Raw genomic sequence first — 19,686 nt, 5'->3', positions numbered from 1 at the left:
CAGATCTCTCACCCAGTGAAAACGTCTGGTTAATGGTGGCCGAGCAACTGGCTCGTCACAATACGCCAGTCACTACTCTTGATGAACTGTGGTATCGTGTTGAAGCTGCATGGGCAGCTGTACCTGTACACGCCATCCCAGCTCTGTTTGACTCAATGCCCAGGCGTATCAAGGCCGTTATTACGGCCAGAGGTGGTTGTTCTGGGTACTGATTTCTCAGGATCTATGCATCCAAATTGTGTGAAAATGTAATCACATGTCAGTTCTAGTATAATATATTTGTCCAATGAATACCCGATTATCATCTGCATTTCTTCTTGGTGTAGCAATTTTAATGGCCAGTAGTGCAGATCACAAATTCATAGACAGCAATTTAACAGACAGCAGTACCTACCAAGAATAATAACTAGACATAAGTACCAATGTATACACACACACCAAATAGCCATAACATGTAACTGCTAAAAAATTTTGTAAATAATGATAAAATTCTGTGTGTTATTCACACATAGCTTGACATTCCCAGCTGTATCCAAAATGTGCCTATTGCAATAAAGACGTATACTGATGAGCCAAAACATTATGACCACCAGCTTAATAGCTCATTTTTCTCTGTATCAAGAATCCAATAATTAGTGGAAGTATGTGACATCGGATGTCTATTCACAGGTCACATAATTCACATAAATAACAGGCTGCTGATTTGCATATGTGATGATGGCAACCTATATGGGTTCTGCAGAATAAACATCAGGTGAATTTAGTCGGTGAGACATCAATGAGAGTTCACTATAATTCTCCTCGGAACTCTGTAGGATGCCAAATGTTGAAAATACTGCTACAGTTGTAAGGTTCATCTTCAGGTGTCATACTGAAAATAGCAATCTGTTTTCAGTACGACACCTAAAGATGGTCATATAAGGGCCTGAAATTGGTCATGTTCCAAATAAAATAACCTTACACTGTTGCAATATTTTCAACCTCTGGTATAGTGCTTAGTTGCGTATATTCCTACAACAGGATTCACTGTAGAATGGTTCTGGCTCTTAAGACACGGACTATTATACTGATGAAAGATGATATCACTATACTGATGAAAGTTGATATCACCGTCGGGGAAGGCATGAAGGGGTGCAGATGGTTCGCAGCAGTCAGCCTGTCTTCGATTACTACTACAGGTCTCATGCAAGTGCAGGAGAATGTCTCCAATAGCATAATACTGTTACCACCAGCCTGTATCCGTGGCACGCTGCATGTTTTAGGCCACTGTTCATCTCGATGACAGCATTTGTGGAGACAACCATCGACCTTGTGTAGCAAAAATGTGATTCATCCGAAGAGTAAGACATGTTTCCGTTGATTGGTGGTCAAATCCCGACATTTGCACGACCATTGCAATCATAACTGACAATGTCGTCGGATCGACCTGTGAACACTTAGGGGTAGTCCACCACAGAGCTCCGTGTTCAGCAATGTATGATGAACGGAGTGCCCCAAAATGCTTCTGTGTGCACCAATATTGTGCTCTTTCGGCAGAAATTCCACTTTACATAACAGACAAGCCTCTGAACCCCACGTTCTATGTAGAGTCGTGGCCGTCTAACCATTTAGCACGTACTGGTAGTTTCACTGCCCTCCTTACATACTTTTGTCACCGCATCACCTGCCCGCAGTGCCACCAGGTGGCATCCAGCGTCTCAGTGGGCAGTGGTCATGAAGTTTTCAGTTGAAGCATCAAACTTGGATTTATATCAAATGTTAAAAGTTTGAGACTGATGGATTTTCTTTTTGAAATTGAAAAAAAAAAAATTAAAGTCCATGAATTTTTAGTTTTCAAATAAATCACAATATTTGACAATGGCTTAATATATGAGGGTAAGTTAATTATTATCCGCAATTTAGTTATATTTTTGCGTATTTTAGTAGTACTGTCGTTTTATGGTGAGGATACAGGCTTTGTTTATTTGTTGTTATATCTTTGCAATTTTCAACTACTAGGTTAGTTTTGTTACAGCTGCCATGCTGTTAATAATGGCTATCTATTTGCACCAAAGAAGAGCAACGTTCAGTGGTCCGTTTTTTGTAGTAGGAAGGTGTATTGGGCCAGGATCATCACTGGTGACGAAACGTGTATCCATCATTACGAGCCGGAGAGTAAACGGCACAGTACGGAATCGAAATCTTCAAATTTGCCGTGCGAGAAAAAGTTCAAGAACCAACCGTCCGCAGGAAAACTGATGCTTACGGTTTTTTGGGATATATATGGTCCAGTTCCTGAACATTACGGGGAAAGGGGCGCAACAATAAACGGTGTAGGTTACAGTAAGATGCTTACTGCCAGGCTAAAGCCTCCAATTTGAAGCAAACGCCGAGGATAGTTGTCAGAAGGTATTACATTGTTATACGACAATGCCGGCCCGTATAATACTGCACGTGCTGCTGAAATGCTCCAGAAACTCAAATTTGAAATACTGAATCATCCACCATATAGCCCCGATCTTGTCCCTTCTGACTGTCACTTGTTTGGTCCTCTCAATCAATCATTAAGGGGCCGTCGATTTGCCTCAGACGAAGCAATGAAAGAAGTGGTGCATTCCTCGCTTGCAGCTCAACCGAGAACCCCTCTCTCTCTCTCTCTCTCTCTCTCTCTCTCTCTCTCTCTCTCTCTCTCTCTCCTTGTTTTTCCTTTTTTGTCCCCCATTACAAAGTGTGTACAATGATGGACCAAGTGCGTTGAAATGCAAGGAGACAATGTCGAAAAATGATGTTCTTGTAAGTTTCCTATTTGATTAGAATAAAATTTTATAACTGTTTTGCGGATAGTAATTGACTTACCCTCTAATGTCAGAATAAAGTGTGGTATTCTCATCATAAGCAGATGTTAAACTCCCTGTCCGCCTCCCAGATGGATGTCCTGCAGGACACACAGTGAAATGATGTTCTCGTCTAGGTGCTATGCAAATATACTTCACTCGTAATATTACACTCGTACCGAGGTGAGTGTCGGTTTTGCTAATCTCTGCAGGTGAGGAGGGGGCCTCGGACTCGGGGCACCGCGAGCGGCTCTCGGTGCAGCTGATGCGCAGCACGCTGGAGTGTCTGGTGTGCTGCGAGCGACTGCGGCCGCGCGACCCCGTCTGGAGCTGCGCAGCCTGTCACCACGTGCTGCACCTGGGCTGCACGCGCCGCTGGGCGCGCTCCAGCCGGACTGGTCAGTGAATTGTGGTCGACATTCATTTTGTGTGTTACATACTGTGGCTGTTCAAAAAGTATCTGACTTTTATTTATAAAATTTATCTTTATTTAGATAAAGTTGTTCGAAGTTGTACTCCGATCCGCAAACTGCGGCGGTTCGCGCAGGTTGAGGCATGGACGGGGTCGAATCGTTGACACTTCAGAGTGACAGTAGCAGTATGTGCGTTCACGAGCTCTGCACTTGGAGAAAGTGTGGATCCTACAAACCGTGTGTCTCAGCTGTATATGTAGATTTGGTCACTTACCACCACTCGTAGCTGTGACACTTGTAACAGGTGAAATAAAAATTTACAAAGTAACTCGCTACGATCACCTTTGTATTAGTTAAAACATTTACAGCAGTGCACTCTGAACACTGCTGATCACCCGCCAGTTGTCAGAAAATACGTGACACAGGTGCTGAGAACGAGCCTAAATTGGACTGCTGTCGTTCGTGACTCCATCTGATCACCTTCAAAGTATGAAACTTCCTGGCAGTGTGAGCCAGACCGAGACTCGAACTCGGGACCTTTGCCTTTTGCGGGAAAGTGTTTGTATCAGCATACATTCCACTGCAGACTGAAAATCTTATTCTGGGAACATCCCCCTGGTTGTGGCTAAGCCGTGTCTCCACAAAATACTTTCTTCCAGTTGTGCTAGTTCTGCTAGATTCGCAGGAGAGCTTCTTTGAAATTTGGAATATAGGAGACGAAGTACTGGCGGAAGTAAAGCTGTGAGGGCGGAGTGTGAATTGTGCTTGGATAGCTCAGATGTAGAATACTTGCCTGAGAAGGCAAAGGTCCCGAGTTCGAATCTCGGTCCAGCACAAAGTTTTAATCTGCCAGGAAGTTTGATATCAGCGCACACTCTGCTGCAGAGTGAAAATGTCATTCTGACAACCTTGAGTAGTCCCCTTCAGTCTCTACACTCCTCTCTCAACGCTGTTGCTTCTGCTGGAAGCATAACATGAAAGCCTGTTTTGGTACGGTGTTAGTTCTCACAACTGTCGTTGTAAACCATAGTGTCACTTTACTGACCTGTTACTGGATGTCATAGGTCCTGTGAATGTTCATTTCACCAGTCTTCTTTCTCTAAGTAATAGGATCTTTCAAAGTAAATAACAACATAATTTCACCACACACAGAGCTTTGCTTGTTTCATTAATTGCATTTGTTGCTTTAAACTTGAGCAGCTTGTATTTAGTAATTTGAACTGTTCATGAAGAGGGTTTGCCTTTCCTTAATCTATATTCTAAGATAATTCGTAGGGTCAGTATTGCCTCATGTGTTCCAACATTTCTACGAAATCCAAACTGATCTTCCCCGAGGTCGGCTTCTACCAGTTCTTCCATTCGTCTGTAAAGGTGTTAGTATTTTGCAGCTGTGGCTTATTAAACTGATTGTTTGGTAATTTTTACATCTGTCAACACCTGCTTTCTTTGGGATTGGAATTATTATATTCTTCTTGAAGTCTGAGGGTATTTCGCCTGTCTCATACATCTTGCTCACCAGCTGGTAGAGTTTTGTCAGGACTGGCTCTCCCAAGGCCGTCAGTAGTTCCAATGGAATGTTGTCTACTCCGGGGGCCTTGTTTCGACTCAGGTCTTTCAGTGCTCTGTCAAACTCTTCACGCAGTATCATATCTCCTATTTCATCTTCATCTACATTCTCTTCCATTTCTATAATATTGTCCTCAAGTACATCACCCTTGTATAGACCCTCTATGTACTCCTTCCATCTTTCTGCTTTCCCTAGATTTGTAGATTTAGAGAAAGCTTTTGACAATGTTGAAAGGAATACTCTTTCAAATTCTGAAGGTGGCGGGGGTAAAATACAGGGAGCGAAAGGCTATTTACAATTTGTGCAGTAACCAGATGGCAGTTATGAGTGTCGAGGGGCGTGTAAGGGAAGCAGAGGTTGGGAAGGGAGTGAGACAGGGTTGTAGTCACTCCCCGATGTTTTTCAATCTGTATATTGAGCAAGCAGTAAAGGAAACAAAAGAAAAATTCGGAGTAGGAGTTAGTCCATGGAGAAGAAATAAAAACATTGAGGTTCACCGATGACATTGTAATTCTGCCAGAGACAGCAAAGGACTTGGAAGAGCAGTTGAATGGAATGGACAGTGTCTTCAAAGGAGGATATAAGATGAATATCAACAAAAGCAAAACGAGGATAATGGAATGTAGTCGAATTAAGTCGGGTGATGCTGAGGGAATTAGATTAGGAAATGAGACACTTAAAGTAGTAAAGGAGTTTTGCTATTTGGGGAGCAAAATAACTGATGATGGTCGAAGTAGAGAGAATATTAAATGTAAACTGGCAATGGCAAGAAAGGCGTTTCTGAAGAAGGGAAATTTGTAACATCGAGTATAGATTTAAGTGTTAGGAAGTTGTTTCTGAAAGTATTTGTATGGAGTGTAGCCTTGTATGGAAGTGAAACGTGGATGATACATAGTTTAGAAAAGCAGAGAATAGAAGCTGTAGTAATGTGATGCTACAGAAGAATGCTGAAGTTAAATGGGTAGATCACATAACTAATGAGGAGGTATAGAATAGAATTGGAAAGAAGAGAAATTTGTGGAACAACTTGACTAGAAGAAGAATCGGTTGGTAGGGCATATTCTGAGGCATCAAGGGATGACCAATTTAGCATTGGAGGGCAGCGTGGAGGGTAAAAATCGCAGAGGGAGACCAAGAGGTGACTACACTAAGCAGATTCACAAGGATGTAGGTTTCAGTAGGTACTGGGAGATGAAGCAGCTTGCACAGGATAGAGTAGCAGCATGGAGAGGTGCATCAAACCAGTCTCAGGACTGAAGACTACAACAACAACAATTAAGAGCGTAGGGTGGAAAGTTACGCACACCTACTTGTAGAATGCAGCCTAAATGACATTGAGAAATGTGACAAGTGCTGTGCAGTTTGAATGTGTTGTGTTCATCTGGTGTGGTGTGAGTGAGTGACAGACATATGAAAACGTGTTCTAACACTGTCGGTGTGAGTTAAACAGTATGCTATTATTGAGTTTTTAACTGCTGAAAAAGCGACTTGTAGTAATATCCATTGTCATTTGAAGGCTGTTTATGATGACAATTCTGTTGATAGGTCCACTGTAAATCGATGGATAACAAAATTTTGTGATTGCAAGCCAGGAAAAGTCATAGTTATCTATGAAACGTTGCAGCAGACATCCAATCACTGCCACAGATGATAAAAATCGCTAACTTGTTGTCAAATCGATTTAAAATCACTGGCGAATCGCTCAAAAGATTATTGCGAACCGTATTGTAGTATCTGAGGAATGTGTCAGTTCCATTATTGAACAATTAGGGTACTGTACATTCTGGGTACAATATAGTCTCAGGGACAGTGACAGACAGTGTCCATTGGAATGCTTCAAGCAACGTTTTCAACGCTACTGCAACAAAGGTGGGAACTTCCTTTGGAATATTGTGGCAGGGTACAAGTTGTGGGTCGACCAGTGTGACCCAAAAGAAAAAAGAGAGCACTGTATATTGACATCCATCTTCTCTTCAGGTGAAAAAATGCAAAACACAATCATCTGCAAAAAAAAAAAATCCTTTCGACCATGTTTCGGGAAGGTCACCTAATTTATGAGACTGATTAAATGGTATGAGGGGCAATGGTAAACTATTCTCAGTACATAGAGACTCTAAAACATCTACAACATAAAGTTTGTCATGTTCGAGGCAGTCTGGTGCCAATCATCTTGCAATATAACAATGCTCGTCCACCATCTTACATGCAACTCGAGAGACTTTGTAAAACCTGAAGTTAGAGCTGATCCCACACCCCTCTTATTCCTCTTATCTTGCGCCTTACTATATTTTTCCCTCTACTCAGTAGAGACTGCAAGGATTACAATTACACCTCAGACGATGAGATGAAGGCAGCTGTGAAGTCTTGGATTTGAGAAAAGTCAGATAAATTTTTCAGTGGCGGAATGGAAAAACTTGTTACGCATTGGGAGAAACATCTTACTCTTGATGGTGACAGTATTGAAAAATAAATATGATGTCAAAGTGTAAGAATTGTACTTTACTTTCTGCCTGATCTTCCTAATTGTTTTTGTTCATGTTCTAGAAGCATGTGTGCATTAGTTTGCAGTCTATGCTTGTATATCACAAGTTGACATGTCACTTAATCTACAAGTGTTGCAACAGAGGTTCTTAAGTGGTAACACAAATAAATGAATGTACTAACTTCCCAGATTATCTTCCGTATTCTAATGACATAATGTCACGTAGATATTGGCCCTCTGACTACATACTTGTGAAGTGGACAGACAAAAAATAAATATACAATTTAACTCGATATCGAGTTTGTCATATTTTACATAATGAATGCTAGGATCTGATGGGCTCAGGCTTTGTGTACAACTCTTTATAGAAAATTACAGTTTGATAAAATACTAAGCTGTTTCATTTCGTATGTTAATATAACAGGCAGGAAAATTAAAAGGTATCAGTAGATGGCGAAGTACGTTTTATTTCAAAGCTGTAGAAAATGGTAAAATTATTAGCACTACTTTATGGTGGTGGTGGTTGTTGTTTTGGTCTTCAGTCCAGAGACTGGTTTGATGCAGCTCTCCATGCAAGCATACTGTATTTACTCGAATGTAAGCCGCACTTTTTTTTCCGGTTTTTGTAATACAAAAAAACCACTTGCAGCTTACAATCGAGTGCAAAGCAAGCGGAAGTTCTGAAAAATGTTGGTAGGTGCCGCCCCAACTAACTTCTGTCGTCGAATAATTGTGATACAGTCAGAAATGAAGCACGGCATTTTTAAATCTAAGATGACTAATGTCTGTGCAGAATTTGATGTACTAAAGAAGCGGCCGCAAAGATTTTCAAGCGGAGAAAAATTTTAAACTCTCGATCAGAACATTCTCTATTATTTGGTTCTTGTTGATCATTATCAAAGAAAGCAGCAGTGTAAGTAACAACAAATAGCAGTCTCTTGCCATTGTTTCGCTAATGAGACGATTCCTCTCTCTCTCTCTCTCTCTCTCTCTCTCTCTCTCTTAACTGTAAGTGGCGGTAGCGCACACAAAAGCAAGCCATGCCGCGAGCGGCGACAGGCCGTAAACACGCACTATCCAAACAATGCATGACACAGTAAAGTAATGCATTTTCAGCTTAAAGATCAAAGGAAAATAAGCAATCGATTCAAACCAGACGAAGCAGGTGAAAAAAGAAGGGCACCCGTATAAATACGGACGGAACGCCTGACGCATAGCAATGGCTGCCTGGTAAAGCTTAACTGCTAAGCTTACGACTCAAACCGAACTACTGTAGCTGTATAGCCATTCATTCAACCTAAATTGTGTCTCATATTACAATGGACCAACTTTGTTTTGATTTGGAGGTGCGGCCCAAAACTTTTCTCTCCCCTTGAATGTCGAGTCTCATATTTCAGGTGCGGCTTAGATTCGAGTAAATACGGTATTCACCTCCCAGTACCTACTGCAACCTACATCCTTCTGAATCTGCTTAGTGTATTCATCTCTTGGTCTCCCTGTACAATTTTTACCCTCCATGGCGCCCTCCAATACTAAATTGGTGATCCCTTGATGCCTCAGAACATGTCCTACCAACCGATCACTTCTTCTTGTCAACTTGTGCCACAAATTCCTCTTCTCCTCAATTCTATTCAATACCTCCTCATTACTTATGTGATCTACCAATCTAATCTTCAGCATTCTTCTCTAGCACCAAATTTCGAAAGCTTCTATTCTCTTCTTGTCTAAACTACACTCCTGGAAATTGAAATAAGAACACCGTGAATTCATTGTCCCAGGAAGGGGAAACTTTATTGACACATTCCTGGGGTCAGATACATCACATGATCACACTGACAGAACCACAGGCACATAGGCACAGGCAACAGAGCATGAACAATGTCGGCACTAGTATAGTGTATATCCACCTTTCGCAGCAATGCAGGCTGCTATTCTCCCATGGAGACGATCGTAGAGATGCTGGATGTAGTCCTGTGGAACGGCTTGCCATGCAATTTCCACCTGGCGCCTCAGTTGGACCAGCGTTCGTGCTGGACGTGCAGACAGCGTGAGACGACGCTTCATCCAGTCCCAAACATGCTCAATGGGGGACAGATCCGGAGATCTTGCTGGCCAGGCTAGTTAACTTACACCTTCTAGAGCACGATGGGTGGCACGGGATACATGCGGACGTGCATAAACCTGTTGGAACAGCAAGTTCCCTTGCCGGTCTAGGAATGGTAGAACGATGGGTTCGATGACGGTTTGGATGTACCGTGCACTATTCAGTGTCCCCTCGACGATCACCAGAGGTGTACGGCCAGTGTAGGAGATCGCTCCCCACGCCATGATGCCGGGTGTTGGCCCTGTGTTCCTCGGTCGTATGCAGTCCTGATTGTGGCGCTCACCTGCACTGCGCCAAACACGCATACGACCATCATTGGCTCCAAGGCAGAAGCGACTCTAATCGCTGAAGACGACATGTCTCCATTCGTCCCTCCATTCACGCCTGTCGCAACACCACTGGAGGCGGGCTGCACGATGTTGGGGCGTGAGCGGAAGACGGCCTAACGGTGTGCGGGACCGTAGCACAGCTTCATGGAGACAGTTGCGAATGGTCCTCGCCGATACCCCAGGAGCAACAGTGTCCCTAATTTACTGGGAAGTGGCGGTGCGGTCCCCTACGGCACTGCGTAGGATCCTAGGGTCTTGGCGTGCATCCGTGCGTCGCTGCGGTCCGGTCCCAGGTCGACGGGCACGTGCACCTTCCGCCGACCACTGGCGACAACATCGATGTAGTGTGGAGACCTCACGCCCCACGTGTTGAGCAATTCGGCGGTACGTCCACCCGGCCTCCCGCATGCCCACTATACGCCCTCGCTCAAAGTCCGTCAACCGCACATACGGTTCACGTCCACGCTGTCGCGGCATGCTACCAGTGTTAAAGACTGCGATGGAGCTCCGTATGCCACGGCAAACTGGCTGACACTGACGGCGGCGGTGCACAAATGCTGCGCAGGTAGCGCCATTCGACGGCCAACACCACGGTTCCTGGGGTGCCCGCTGTGCCGTGCGTGTGATCATTGCTTGTACAGCCCTCTCGCAGTGTCCGGAGCAAGTATGGTGGGTCTGACACACCGGTGTCAATGTGTTCTTTTTTCCATTTCCAGGAGTGTATTTATCGTCCACGTTTTTACTTCCATACATGGCTACACTCCATACAAATACTTTCAGAAACGACTTCCTGACGCTTAAATCAATACTCGATGTTAACAAATTTCTCTTCTACAGGTTGTGTAAGATACTGGTAGAGGTCAGGACTGCATTGCTTTGTTTATGACCAGGGTGTGTATGACCCGGAAAAAACCTGGGAGTTTTTCGGAATTCCGGGAATTTTTCATTGTTTTAGCTTTCAGTTAAATTTTTGTAATTTTGACAGCAAAATTGATTCTCTAGCAAAGAATGTTATTGTATCCTGCTACTGGAGAATGATATGCAGCAATAAAATATAAACGAGAGGGAAAAAAATAAAAGTTTAGTGGCACCGGAAATGTGCAGTTTACACAACAAAACACCGTGCACGCGCAAGCTTCTGCAAATAGCAAAAATATGTCAAAGGCCATAGGGCTCAGACTGTAATTCTTCGTAACAGTAAACTGCTCGCTATCAGCATGATGTCACAAATGTTCACATTAGGTTCGTTTGACCAATTGCTAGCGGTCTGTTGCGCATGCCCATTTGACCCGTGTATAAGTATACCTTCTCCCGTTACTTGAAGTTTGGCTGTTAATTGTATCGGCAGTAGCAGCAAGCAGCCAGATGCAAACAAGAAACATTTTTACATGTGCCCTGGCTGCCACATCACACTTGCACAGAGTTGTAGTGGGGAGGGGGTTAACCTCCACGTGACCCGTGTTTACGTTAAGTGATTTCGCTGCTTCTCTTCGTGTACAGCTCCCACGTCAAATGAAAACAAAACGGATTTCTGTGGTCGGGAGCTATCAAGTGAATTAAAATACATTCACATAATTACGGAGGGCAAAAATATATTACTAATTTCAATTTTCTGGTTTTATTTTATTTCCAAGTTAGTAGCAGTCAAGCATTAATCGCTTTGCAGAACAGTGAAGTAATTTTTGCAAGTTTGTTAAAGATATTTGGCTTTATTAATCTTTCCTCTTGTGTGTTCGCGCTATGTAACCAGTGATCTTGCTATTGGCTAACTATAACACGTGTCCTATGCTCTGAATAGCTGCTGTCATCGGCTGACGAGATCTCGTGGCTACAAAAGGACATATCAACCTCGGTTTCAATGCTCCGGAAACTAACTTGCTGTGTGTGGTGCAATTCTAATTTATACTTTCGTAATACGAAAATATGCAGCGTATATATTGCTGCAAATCAAAGATCTTTCCAAAACATCTCTCCTTTTCTTTAGTAAAAGTCTCTCCAAAACTTCTCTGTCTCATCTTCCCTCTCTCTTCCCCCCCCCCCGGGAAGTTCTGCGCGATTGTATAAAACGTAAAACGTTAATCATTCTTAGGATTGATATTCTTTACACTTCTGAGGGGAAAATCTGCGGAAAACCTGCCGTCACTTAGCACAGAAAGTGTCTTTTCGCCCGGGAAAAAGAATATTTTTCAAACGGGATATCCGGGACAAATCTGGGACTTTTTTTTCCTCATCCCCATATGCACCCTGATGACACTCCCAATGTCAGCAAAGCATTACCAAATGCATTGGGTATTTTTCTGTGCTTCACTTTACCTTGTTTTTGCGTTGTCTGTTGCTAATTATTTTAGGAAAGTGCGAAGATGCTATCCAAACACCATCACAGGGTGCTACATCTACATACATTCTCCGCAATCCACCATGCGGCGCGTGGCAGAGGGTACCTCATACCACAACTAGCATCTTCTCTCCCTGTTCCACTTCCAAACAGAACGAGGGAAAAATGACTGCCTATATGCCTCTGTACGAACCCTAATCTCTCTTATCTTTGTGGTCTTTCCGCGGAATATAAGTTGGCGGCAGTAAAATTGTACTGCAGTCAGCCTCTAATGCTGGTTCTCTAAATTTTCTCAGTAGCGATTCACGAAAAGAACGCTTCCTTTCCTCTAGAGACTCCGACCCGAGTTCCTGAAGCATTTCCGTAATACTCGCGTGACGATCAAACCTACCAGTAACAAATCTAGCAGCTCGCTTCTGAATTGCTTCTATGTCCTACCTCAATGCGACCTGATAGGGATCCCAAACACTCGAGCAGTACTCGAGAACAGGTCGTATTAGTGTTTTATAAGCGGTTTCCTTTACAGATGAACCACATCTTCCCAAAATTCTACCAATGAAGCGAAGACGAGTATCCGCCTTCCCCACAACTGCCATTACATGCTTGTCCCACTTCATATCGCTCTGCAATGTTACGCACAAATATTTAATCGACGTGACTGTGTCAAGCGCTACACTACTAATGGAGTATTCAAACATCACGGGATTCTTTTCCCTATTCATTGCATTAATTTACATTTATCTATATTTAGAGTTACCTGCCATTCTTTACGCCAATCACAAATCCTGTCCAAGTCATCTCGTATCCTCCTACAGTCACTCAACGACGAGACCTTCCCGTACACCACAGCATCATCAGCAAACAGCCCCATATTGCTATCCACCCTATCCAAAAGATCATTTATGTAGATACAAAACAACAGCGGACCTACCACACTTCCCTGGGGCACTCCAGATGATACCCTCACCTCCGATGAACACTCACCATCGAGGACAACGTACTGGGTTATGTTACTTAAGAAGTCTTCGAGCCACTCACATACTTGGCAACCAATCCCATATGCTCGTACCTTAGTTGGGAGTCTGCAGTGGGGTTCAAGAACAACTCCCATCACACTGAGAAGAATCGGCAATTGCTGTCGCAGTGTGTCAGCTTTTATTTTGCTTTAGCCCTGCGAGAGGGAGGCAGGACTACTGTGCCTCTCTGCTTATCCTGTAGCAGTCCAAGTCTGCATCCATTTTACATTCACAATAGACTGCCACGTTAATGCATCGGCATCTTATTTTGAAATAAGGATGTCCATAAATTATCTTTACAATTTTATACTTTAATAACTTAAAACTATTTATTTATTTATGATGTGAATAAAATAGAAAGAAACTTCCACATGGGAACAATATATTTATTAAAAACAAAGATTCCAAGACTTACCAAGCGGGAAAGCGCCAGTAGATAGGCACAATGAATAAAACACACACACACACACACACACGCACACACACACACACACACACACACACACACACACACACATCCATACACAGACACAAGCAGACATTTGTGTGTGTGTGTGTGTGTGTGTGTGTGTGTGTGTGTGTGTGTTTTAGGTTAGGTAGTGAGTAAGCTTAGGAACTGATGACCTTAGCAGTTAAGTCCCATAAGATTTCACACACATTTTTTTGACAATTTCAATCAACGAAGTCCTTGAAACTTGTGGAAAATATAGCAAAATCTCCGTTATTGTGAAGCGACGGTTTTCACAAATCGTTTCATGAACATTAGCGACAAGACCGTTGGTCACAATGCTCGGGCGTCCACTCTCTTCATCGTGAACGTTGGTTGTGCCATTTTTAAACCAAATGTACGATTTCCGAACGGGACATTCACTCATTACATTGTTTCCGTACACTTCGCACAGTCCACGATAAATTTCTATAGGTTTTAGGTTTTTTTGCCAACGAAAACCATATCACGGACCGTGCCTCACAACTGGCAGGATTTTCGATTCCAGCGAATATTTCAAGTTCGAATATCGAAAAAACCAGATGTGCAGAGATGTCCCCGCAGTCACGGGTGGATGCCGACTGAGCTGTCAAGCATGTACATACCGAAATACACGCAATTGGTGCGCGCCTAGCGCAGTCTGTTATAAAAATGTCTTCCAGCAGAAAATGGACTATGATCTGTTGTTCTTTTATTACTAAATTTTATGTGGTAATCCTCTTTTTCTTATGATAATTGTGGATTTCACTATTGATTATTTTCTTTTACAAACAGTATAGTTCTGAGAACATACTATGAATACAATGTTAGCATTATTGTACTGAATTAAATATTTTCTATACGACTGACGCTTACTGATATTAGCTATTATCCTAATTGCTCTTTTCTGGGCTCTAAAAGCCCTATCGATATATACTGTTGGTGCCCCACCCCATATCTCAATACCCTATTGCAGGTGGGAGAGTATAACTGCAAAATAGATTTATCTTAAAATAGGTTGCGCTATTATGATAGAAAGGCGTTTTAGCAGGTAGGTGTTACATGAAATTTTTTTACACGTGTAGTTGATGTGCTCATTCCATGTAAGATGTTCATCTACTATAATACCCAGGAATTAATGTTTATCTTTTGTTTGATAGCTCTGGTCCTGCATCCACTTGTCTTGATTTGTAAATTAGCAGAAACTCTATCGGAATTGTCTTGTCCATATTTAGTGCCAATTTGTTTTTGGTGAGATAGTCTGTGATGAGGCTAATGTTCTCTGCATTATTTTGCACTCTTAACTGTTTTGTAGAGCCCCAACTTATGAAGGAGCTATCACCAGCATAATTTACTAGGTTTGAATTTGGTGGAATTATATCATTGATGTACACAATAAACAAAAAAGGCCCGATAATGCTTCCCTGAGGGACTCCACAGTTAAGAATTTTATAAGATGATTGTACTGTTTGTGTGTTTGTCCCAGTTGTATAATACAGCTTTACACATTATCTCCTGTCAGCAAGGTAGGATCTTAGCAAATCTAATGCTGCTACTCTGACTACAGTAGTTTAACAACAGAATGATTTACAACGTCAAAAGCCTTTCACAGGTCTAAAAAGGTGCTGATAACTTTTGTTTCCATCACCAAGTTTATTCAGAACCACTTGAAAAAATGTAGCTACAGCTGTTACTGTAGACCGGCCCTTCCTGAAACCATGCTGACAGTTTTTTAGTTGATTGTACTTACAGAAAAATGAATCAAGTTGATCAAGAAGTAGCCTTTCAAACAGCTTACGAAGTATTGATGTCAAAGAATAGGCCTATAATTTTTTATATCTGTGATTATTCCCTTTTTATGCACCGGTCTTATTTTAGTGACTTTTAACACATCAGGAAATGACCCCTAACTGAAAGAGCTGTGTATTGACTGTTGTTATGGCTTTATTAATTCATTGCTGCATTCTTTCAGAAATTTCGCTGAGATGTCATCCCAGCCACTGGATGTATTTGCTGTATTTGTTTTTAAGTTGGAAATGGTTTTCAGGATTTCCAGTTCTGTAACATACCTCAGGAAGAATGAATTACAGATATTGCTGGGATTTACCACCTGTGGAGGGTCAGTCACATCCTCCCCACTCGTCTTATTAAATTGGTCTATGAATCTCTCTCACATACTTCCTTTGGGTCACTCAGCAATTTTTCATTGTCGCTTATTAAATTGTTATTGCACACTTTCTTTATTTACTATTCTCCACACTGTTTTGGTAACATTACTGGATTGCCTCATCTGTTCAGCATAATTTGGGCTTTTAATATATTAAGTGCTTCCCTGTAGATTTTTCTACAGGCTTTGTATTTAGATTGTAAGTGCTGCATTTCGGAGGCTCTAAAAAGAATATATAAATCCTTCATATCTTCCTTTAATTTTATCATGCTGGGGGAAGTTTAAGATTCCTGTAACTGTTAATTTTCTGTAGTATTTTGACCACTGGGCACACTTGATTAACACAATGCGTTAATGTTGTATAAAATTTGTCCCACTTTTCATTAATATCTTCTATTTCGTATAGGCATACCTGATGCCAAATTGTGTGCCAGGGTTTCCTTTAATGTACGATAGTCAAGCTTTCTTTTATAGGTAAATAGATCCCCATCAGATACTATTTCTTTGTCTATAAGAAGCTCTAGGACTAATGCAATATGATCTAAAATGAGAGTCTCAGCAGTTCTAACTACAAGGTCTTCCTTTCTTAAGTTTGTAATGACATGGTCAGTACATGTCTGAGAGTCACATGCAATTCTTGTTGGCGTTAAACTCGCATGGGTGTAATTATAAGACTGTAAAAGATCAATATATCTGAGATAATTTATACTGTTAGTTCAGTAGTCAATGCCCCCTATTATTATAGTCTTTTTTTTATGGGGCTGATAGTCAACAAATTCCTCTAAATGACAGAGGAGATCTGTACAGGGTAGTTATTATTAAACTGCTATTTCTAAGCTTTATTCTTATTACAGCTGTTTCAAAAACCATCTCGTATGCAAGTTTATCTGCCCAATCAATTTTTTTGCACTGAAAATTGTTTTTGATGTAAATACCAACACTCCCACATTTTTTTTAATTGTTTCCTGTAACAGACACTGATTGTTTCATATTTACTTAAGTTGATGCTACACATTTCTTCAGCTTTGCACCCTAGTTCATTACAAAGATAAATATGAGTACTGCTACCACTTTAAATTTCGTCAATTTGTTCTGTTTTGTTGGTAATATATTGACGTTGTGTGATATTATTTTGAGTTTACTGTCATTTATGATGTTGTTAAGTACTTCACCTTCATGTATACATGGTGAAGGCTGTTTTACTTTTAAAAAGTTTCTGTTGGACTACTTTCACTTGTGAACGAACTGTTTTTATAAATAAGACTTTTCTGTTTGATCCTGTCTTTGATTTAATTTTTTACAAAAATAACATTTACCTGCATAGTTCAAATGAAATCCATGGTTAGTATGTTGACCTCTATCCAAATTTCCTGTATCTAGAATTGAACAATTTCCATAGTTTGAACATAGTGCCTTAATTATAATACCTGTTTTTCCTGATTTCCTTGTTTACACACGAGTTGTTGGTCAAATCAAAGTTTGAGTTGAAAAAATTATTTAAAACCCAAACTTCACAGACATGTTTTGGAATGTGATGGACACACTGTTGAAAACAACCTTTTTGTCAGCATATTAGATTTAAAAACAAAGCCCTCTTCAGTGGAAAATTTTACTTTTTATGTTTCCTTAGATATTGGTTGACTGCCTGCAGATAAACATATTCATTAATATTTAAAACTATTGTTGTTCAGTATTTGCAGTTATATAGCTAGGAAACTTGTCTGACATATGGGTAGCAGTAATAGACTGAAGCACTGAGAACCATAAGGGACCAGAGCACACACACAGTTTTCAGAAAAATTTGTTAGTCTAAACTGTTTCTTAACAAAGTTTCAACATCCTGTATTTTCTATGAAAAAATAATTTACCCACTGTATGTTATAAAATGTCAATTAATGTTTATGATTATGGTTATTAGTAATGTTAGTGCAGAAAGTTTCATTTATATCATGTCATGACAAAAGTTTCTTGGTACAGAATGACATTTCACTCTGCAGCGGAGTGTGCGCTGATATGAAACTTCCTGGAAGATTAAAACGGTGTGCCGGACCGAGACACGAACTCTGTACCGTTGCCTTTTGCTGGAAAGTGCTCTGCCGTCTGAGCCACCCAAACACAACTCGCACCCTGTCCTTACAGCTTTACTTCTGCTAGTACCTTGTCTCCTACCTTCCAAACTTTACAGAAGCCCTCCTGCGAACCTTGGAGAACTAGCACCCCTGGAAGAAAGGATATTGTGGAGAAATGGCTTAGCCACAGCCTGGGGGATGTTTCCGGAATGAGATTTTCACTCTGCAGCGGAGTGTCCACTGATATGAAACTTCTGTGAAGTTAGCAAGGTAGGAGACGAGGTACTGGAGGAAAGAAAGCTGTCAGGGTGGGTCGTGAGTTGTTCTTGGGTAGCTCAGATGGTAAAGCACTTGCCCGCGAAAGGCAAAGGTTCCAAGTTCGAGTTTCGGTCCGGCACACAGTTTCAATCTGCCAGGAAGATTTGTGTCTTAGGACAACTGTAAAGATTGCAATTAATGTGAAACTGGAATCAGAACATAAACTAAATGCACCACATACACAATAATGACCAATTCCAACACTACTATTACTACTATGTACATGATGTGAACACTAAATTATGTTGCCAACCCTAGATAGCAATTGAGCAGCAGAGAGCAAAAAGCAATGTTATTTGTGCACATATGGAAATCAATATCTGAAAAATTGATGAAGCAGCTTTCCACGAATGTTCATATAAACAATATTGGCCAATAGATATAAATAATACTGATCGACCACTAGATTAACAGATGTCAGGACCGCATGTACCTGCTACAGTCTCAAAATAAATGAATTTGTTCTTTACGGTCTTATTGTTCTCAGCACATCAGTTATAGAGACAAACCTTCCTCGTGATTCAGTTTATCTATTGACAACCACATCAAACTCCCTACATTAAGTGGTTCATGATATTAGCCACAACATACAAACAGAAACTCTGGTAAAGGCTTTAATTTATAATATTTATAGATATTACAAGCAGTGCCGTAACACCTTGTTATGTTTCGGTGCATGTCAGTCAGGTAGAGACAAAAGACTAGCACGAGACAAAAGACTAGCACGAGACAAAAGACTAGCACGAGACAAAAGACTAGCACGAGACAAAAGACTAGCACGAGACAAAAGACTAGCACGAGACAAAAGACTAGCACGAGACAAAAGACTAGCACGAGACAAAAGACTAGCACGAGACAAAAGACTAGCACGAGACAAAAGACTAGCACGAGACAAAAGACTAGCACGAGACAAAAGACTAGCACGAGACAAAAGACTAGCACGAGACAAAAGACTAGCACGAGACAAAAGACTAGCACGAGACAAAAGACTAGCACGAGACAAAAGACTAGCACGAGACAAAAGACTAGCACGAGACAAAAGACTAGCACGAGACAAAAGACTAGCACGAGACAAAAGACTAGCACGAGACAAAAGACTAGCACGAGACAAAAGACTAGCACGAGACAAAAGACTAGCACGAGACAAAAGACTAGCACGAGACAAAAGACTAGCACGAGACAAAAGACTAGCACGAGACAAAAGACTAGCACGAGACAAAAGACTAGCACGAGACAGGGAACGACGGAATTAGACATCGAACCCGTCGAAAGGCCGCCGACTCGAATAAAAGTACTTCCTGTTCTCCCCGGCAGCAGATTCCGGAGGCTGGCCGTGCCCAGCGTGCCGGCATGAGGTGCCCCGCGTGCCCACGGAGTACCGCTGCTGGTGCGGGAAGAGGCGCGACCCCGAATGGACCCCGTACGAGGTGCCGCACAGCTGCGGAGAGATGTGCGGTAAGCCGCGCGGGGGCACTCCCGTGACGGGCCAGGAGGAGCAGCACAGCAGAGGGGATAGTGGAGGTGACGGCTGCACCCACCGCTGTACACTGCTCTGCCACCCGGGGCCGTGTCCTCCCTGCACCGTCCAGGTCAACAGGTGAGCGGCT

The 19,686-nt window shown here is 41.9% G+C and overlaps 1 protein-coding gene across 1 annotated transcript in view; it reads left to right on the top strand.

Annotated features, from left to right (window-relative positions):
• The window catches only part of LOC126295019 (protein shuttle craft-like), a 223,599-nt gene that overhangs the window by 58,745 nt on the left and 145,168 nt on the right, over nucleotides 1–19,686 (top strand). Inside the window, exons 7-8 of the mRNA XM_049987271.1 lie at nucleotides 3,026–3,211; nucleotides 19,394–19,676. Of these exons, the coding sequence (XP_049843228.1) occupies nucleotides 3,026–3,211; nucleotides 19,394–19,676 (469 nt within the window). The remainder of the gene's footprint in view (nucleotides 1–3,025; nucleotides 3,212–19,393; nucleotides 19,677–19,686) is intronic.

This window comes from Schistocerca gregaria, chromosome 11, assembly GCF_023897955.1.
Source record: "Schistocerca gregaria isolate iqSchGreg1 chromosome 11, iqSchGreg1.2, whole genome shotgun sequence".
NCBI classification, from domain to species: Eukaryota; Metazoa; Arthropoda; class Insecta; order Orthoptera; family Acrididae; genus Schistocerca; species Schistocerca gregaria.
This window is presented reverse-complemented; position numbering and strand designations above follow the sequence as displayed.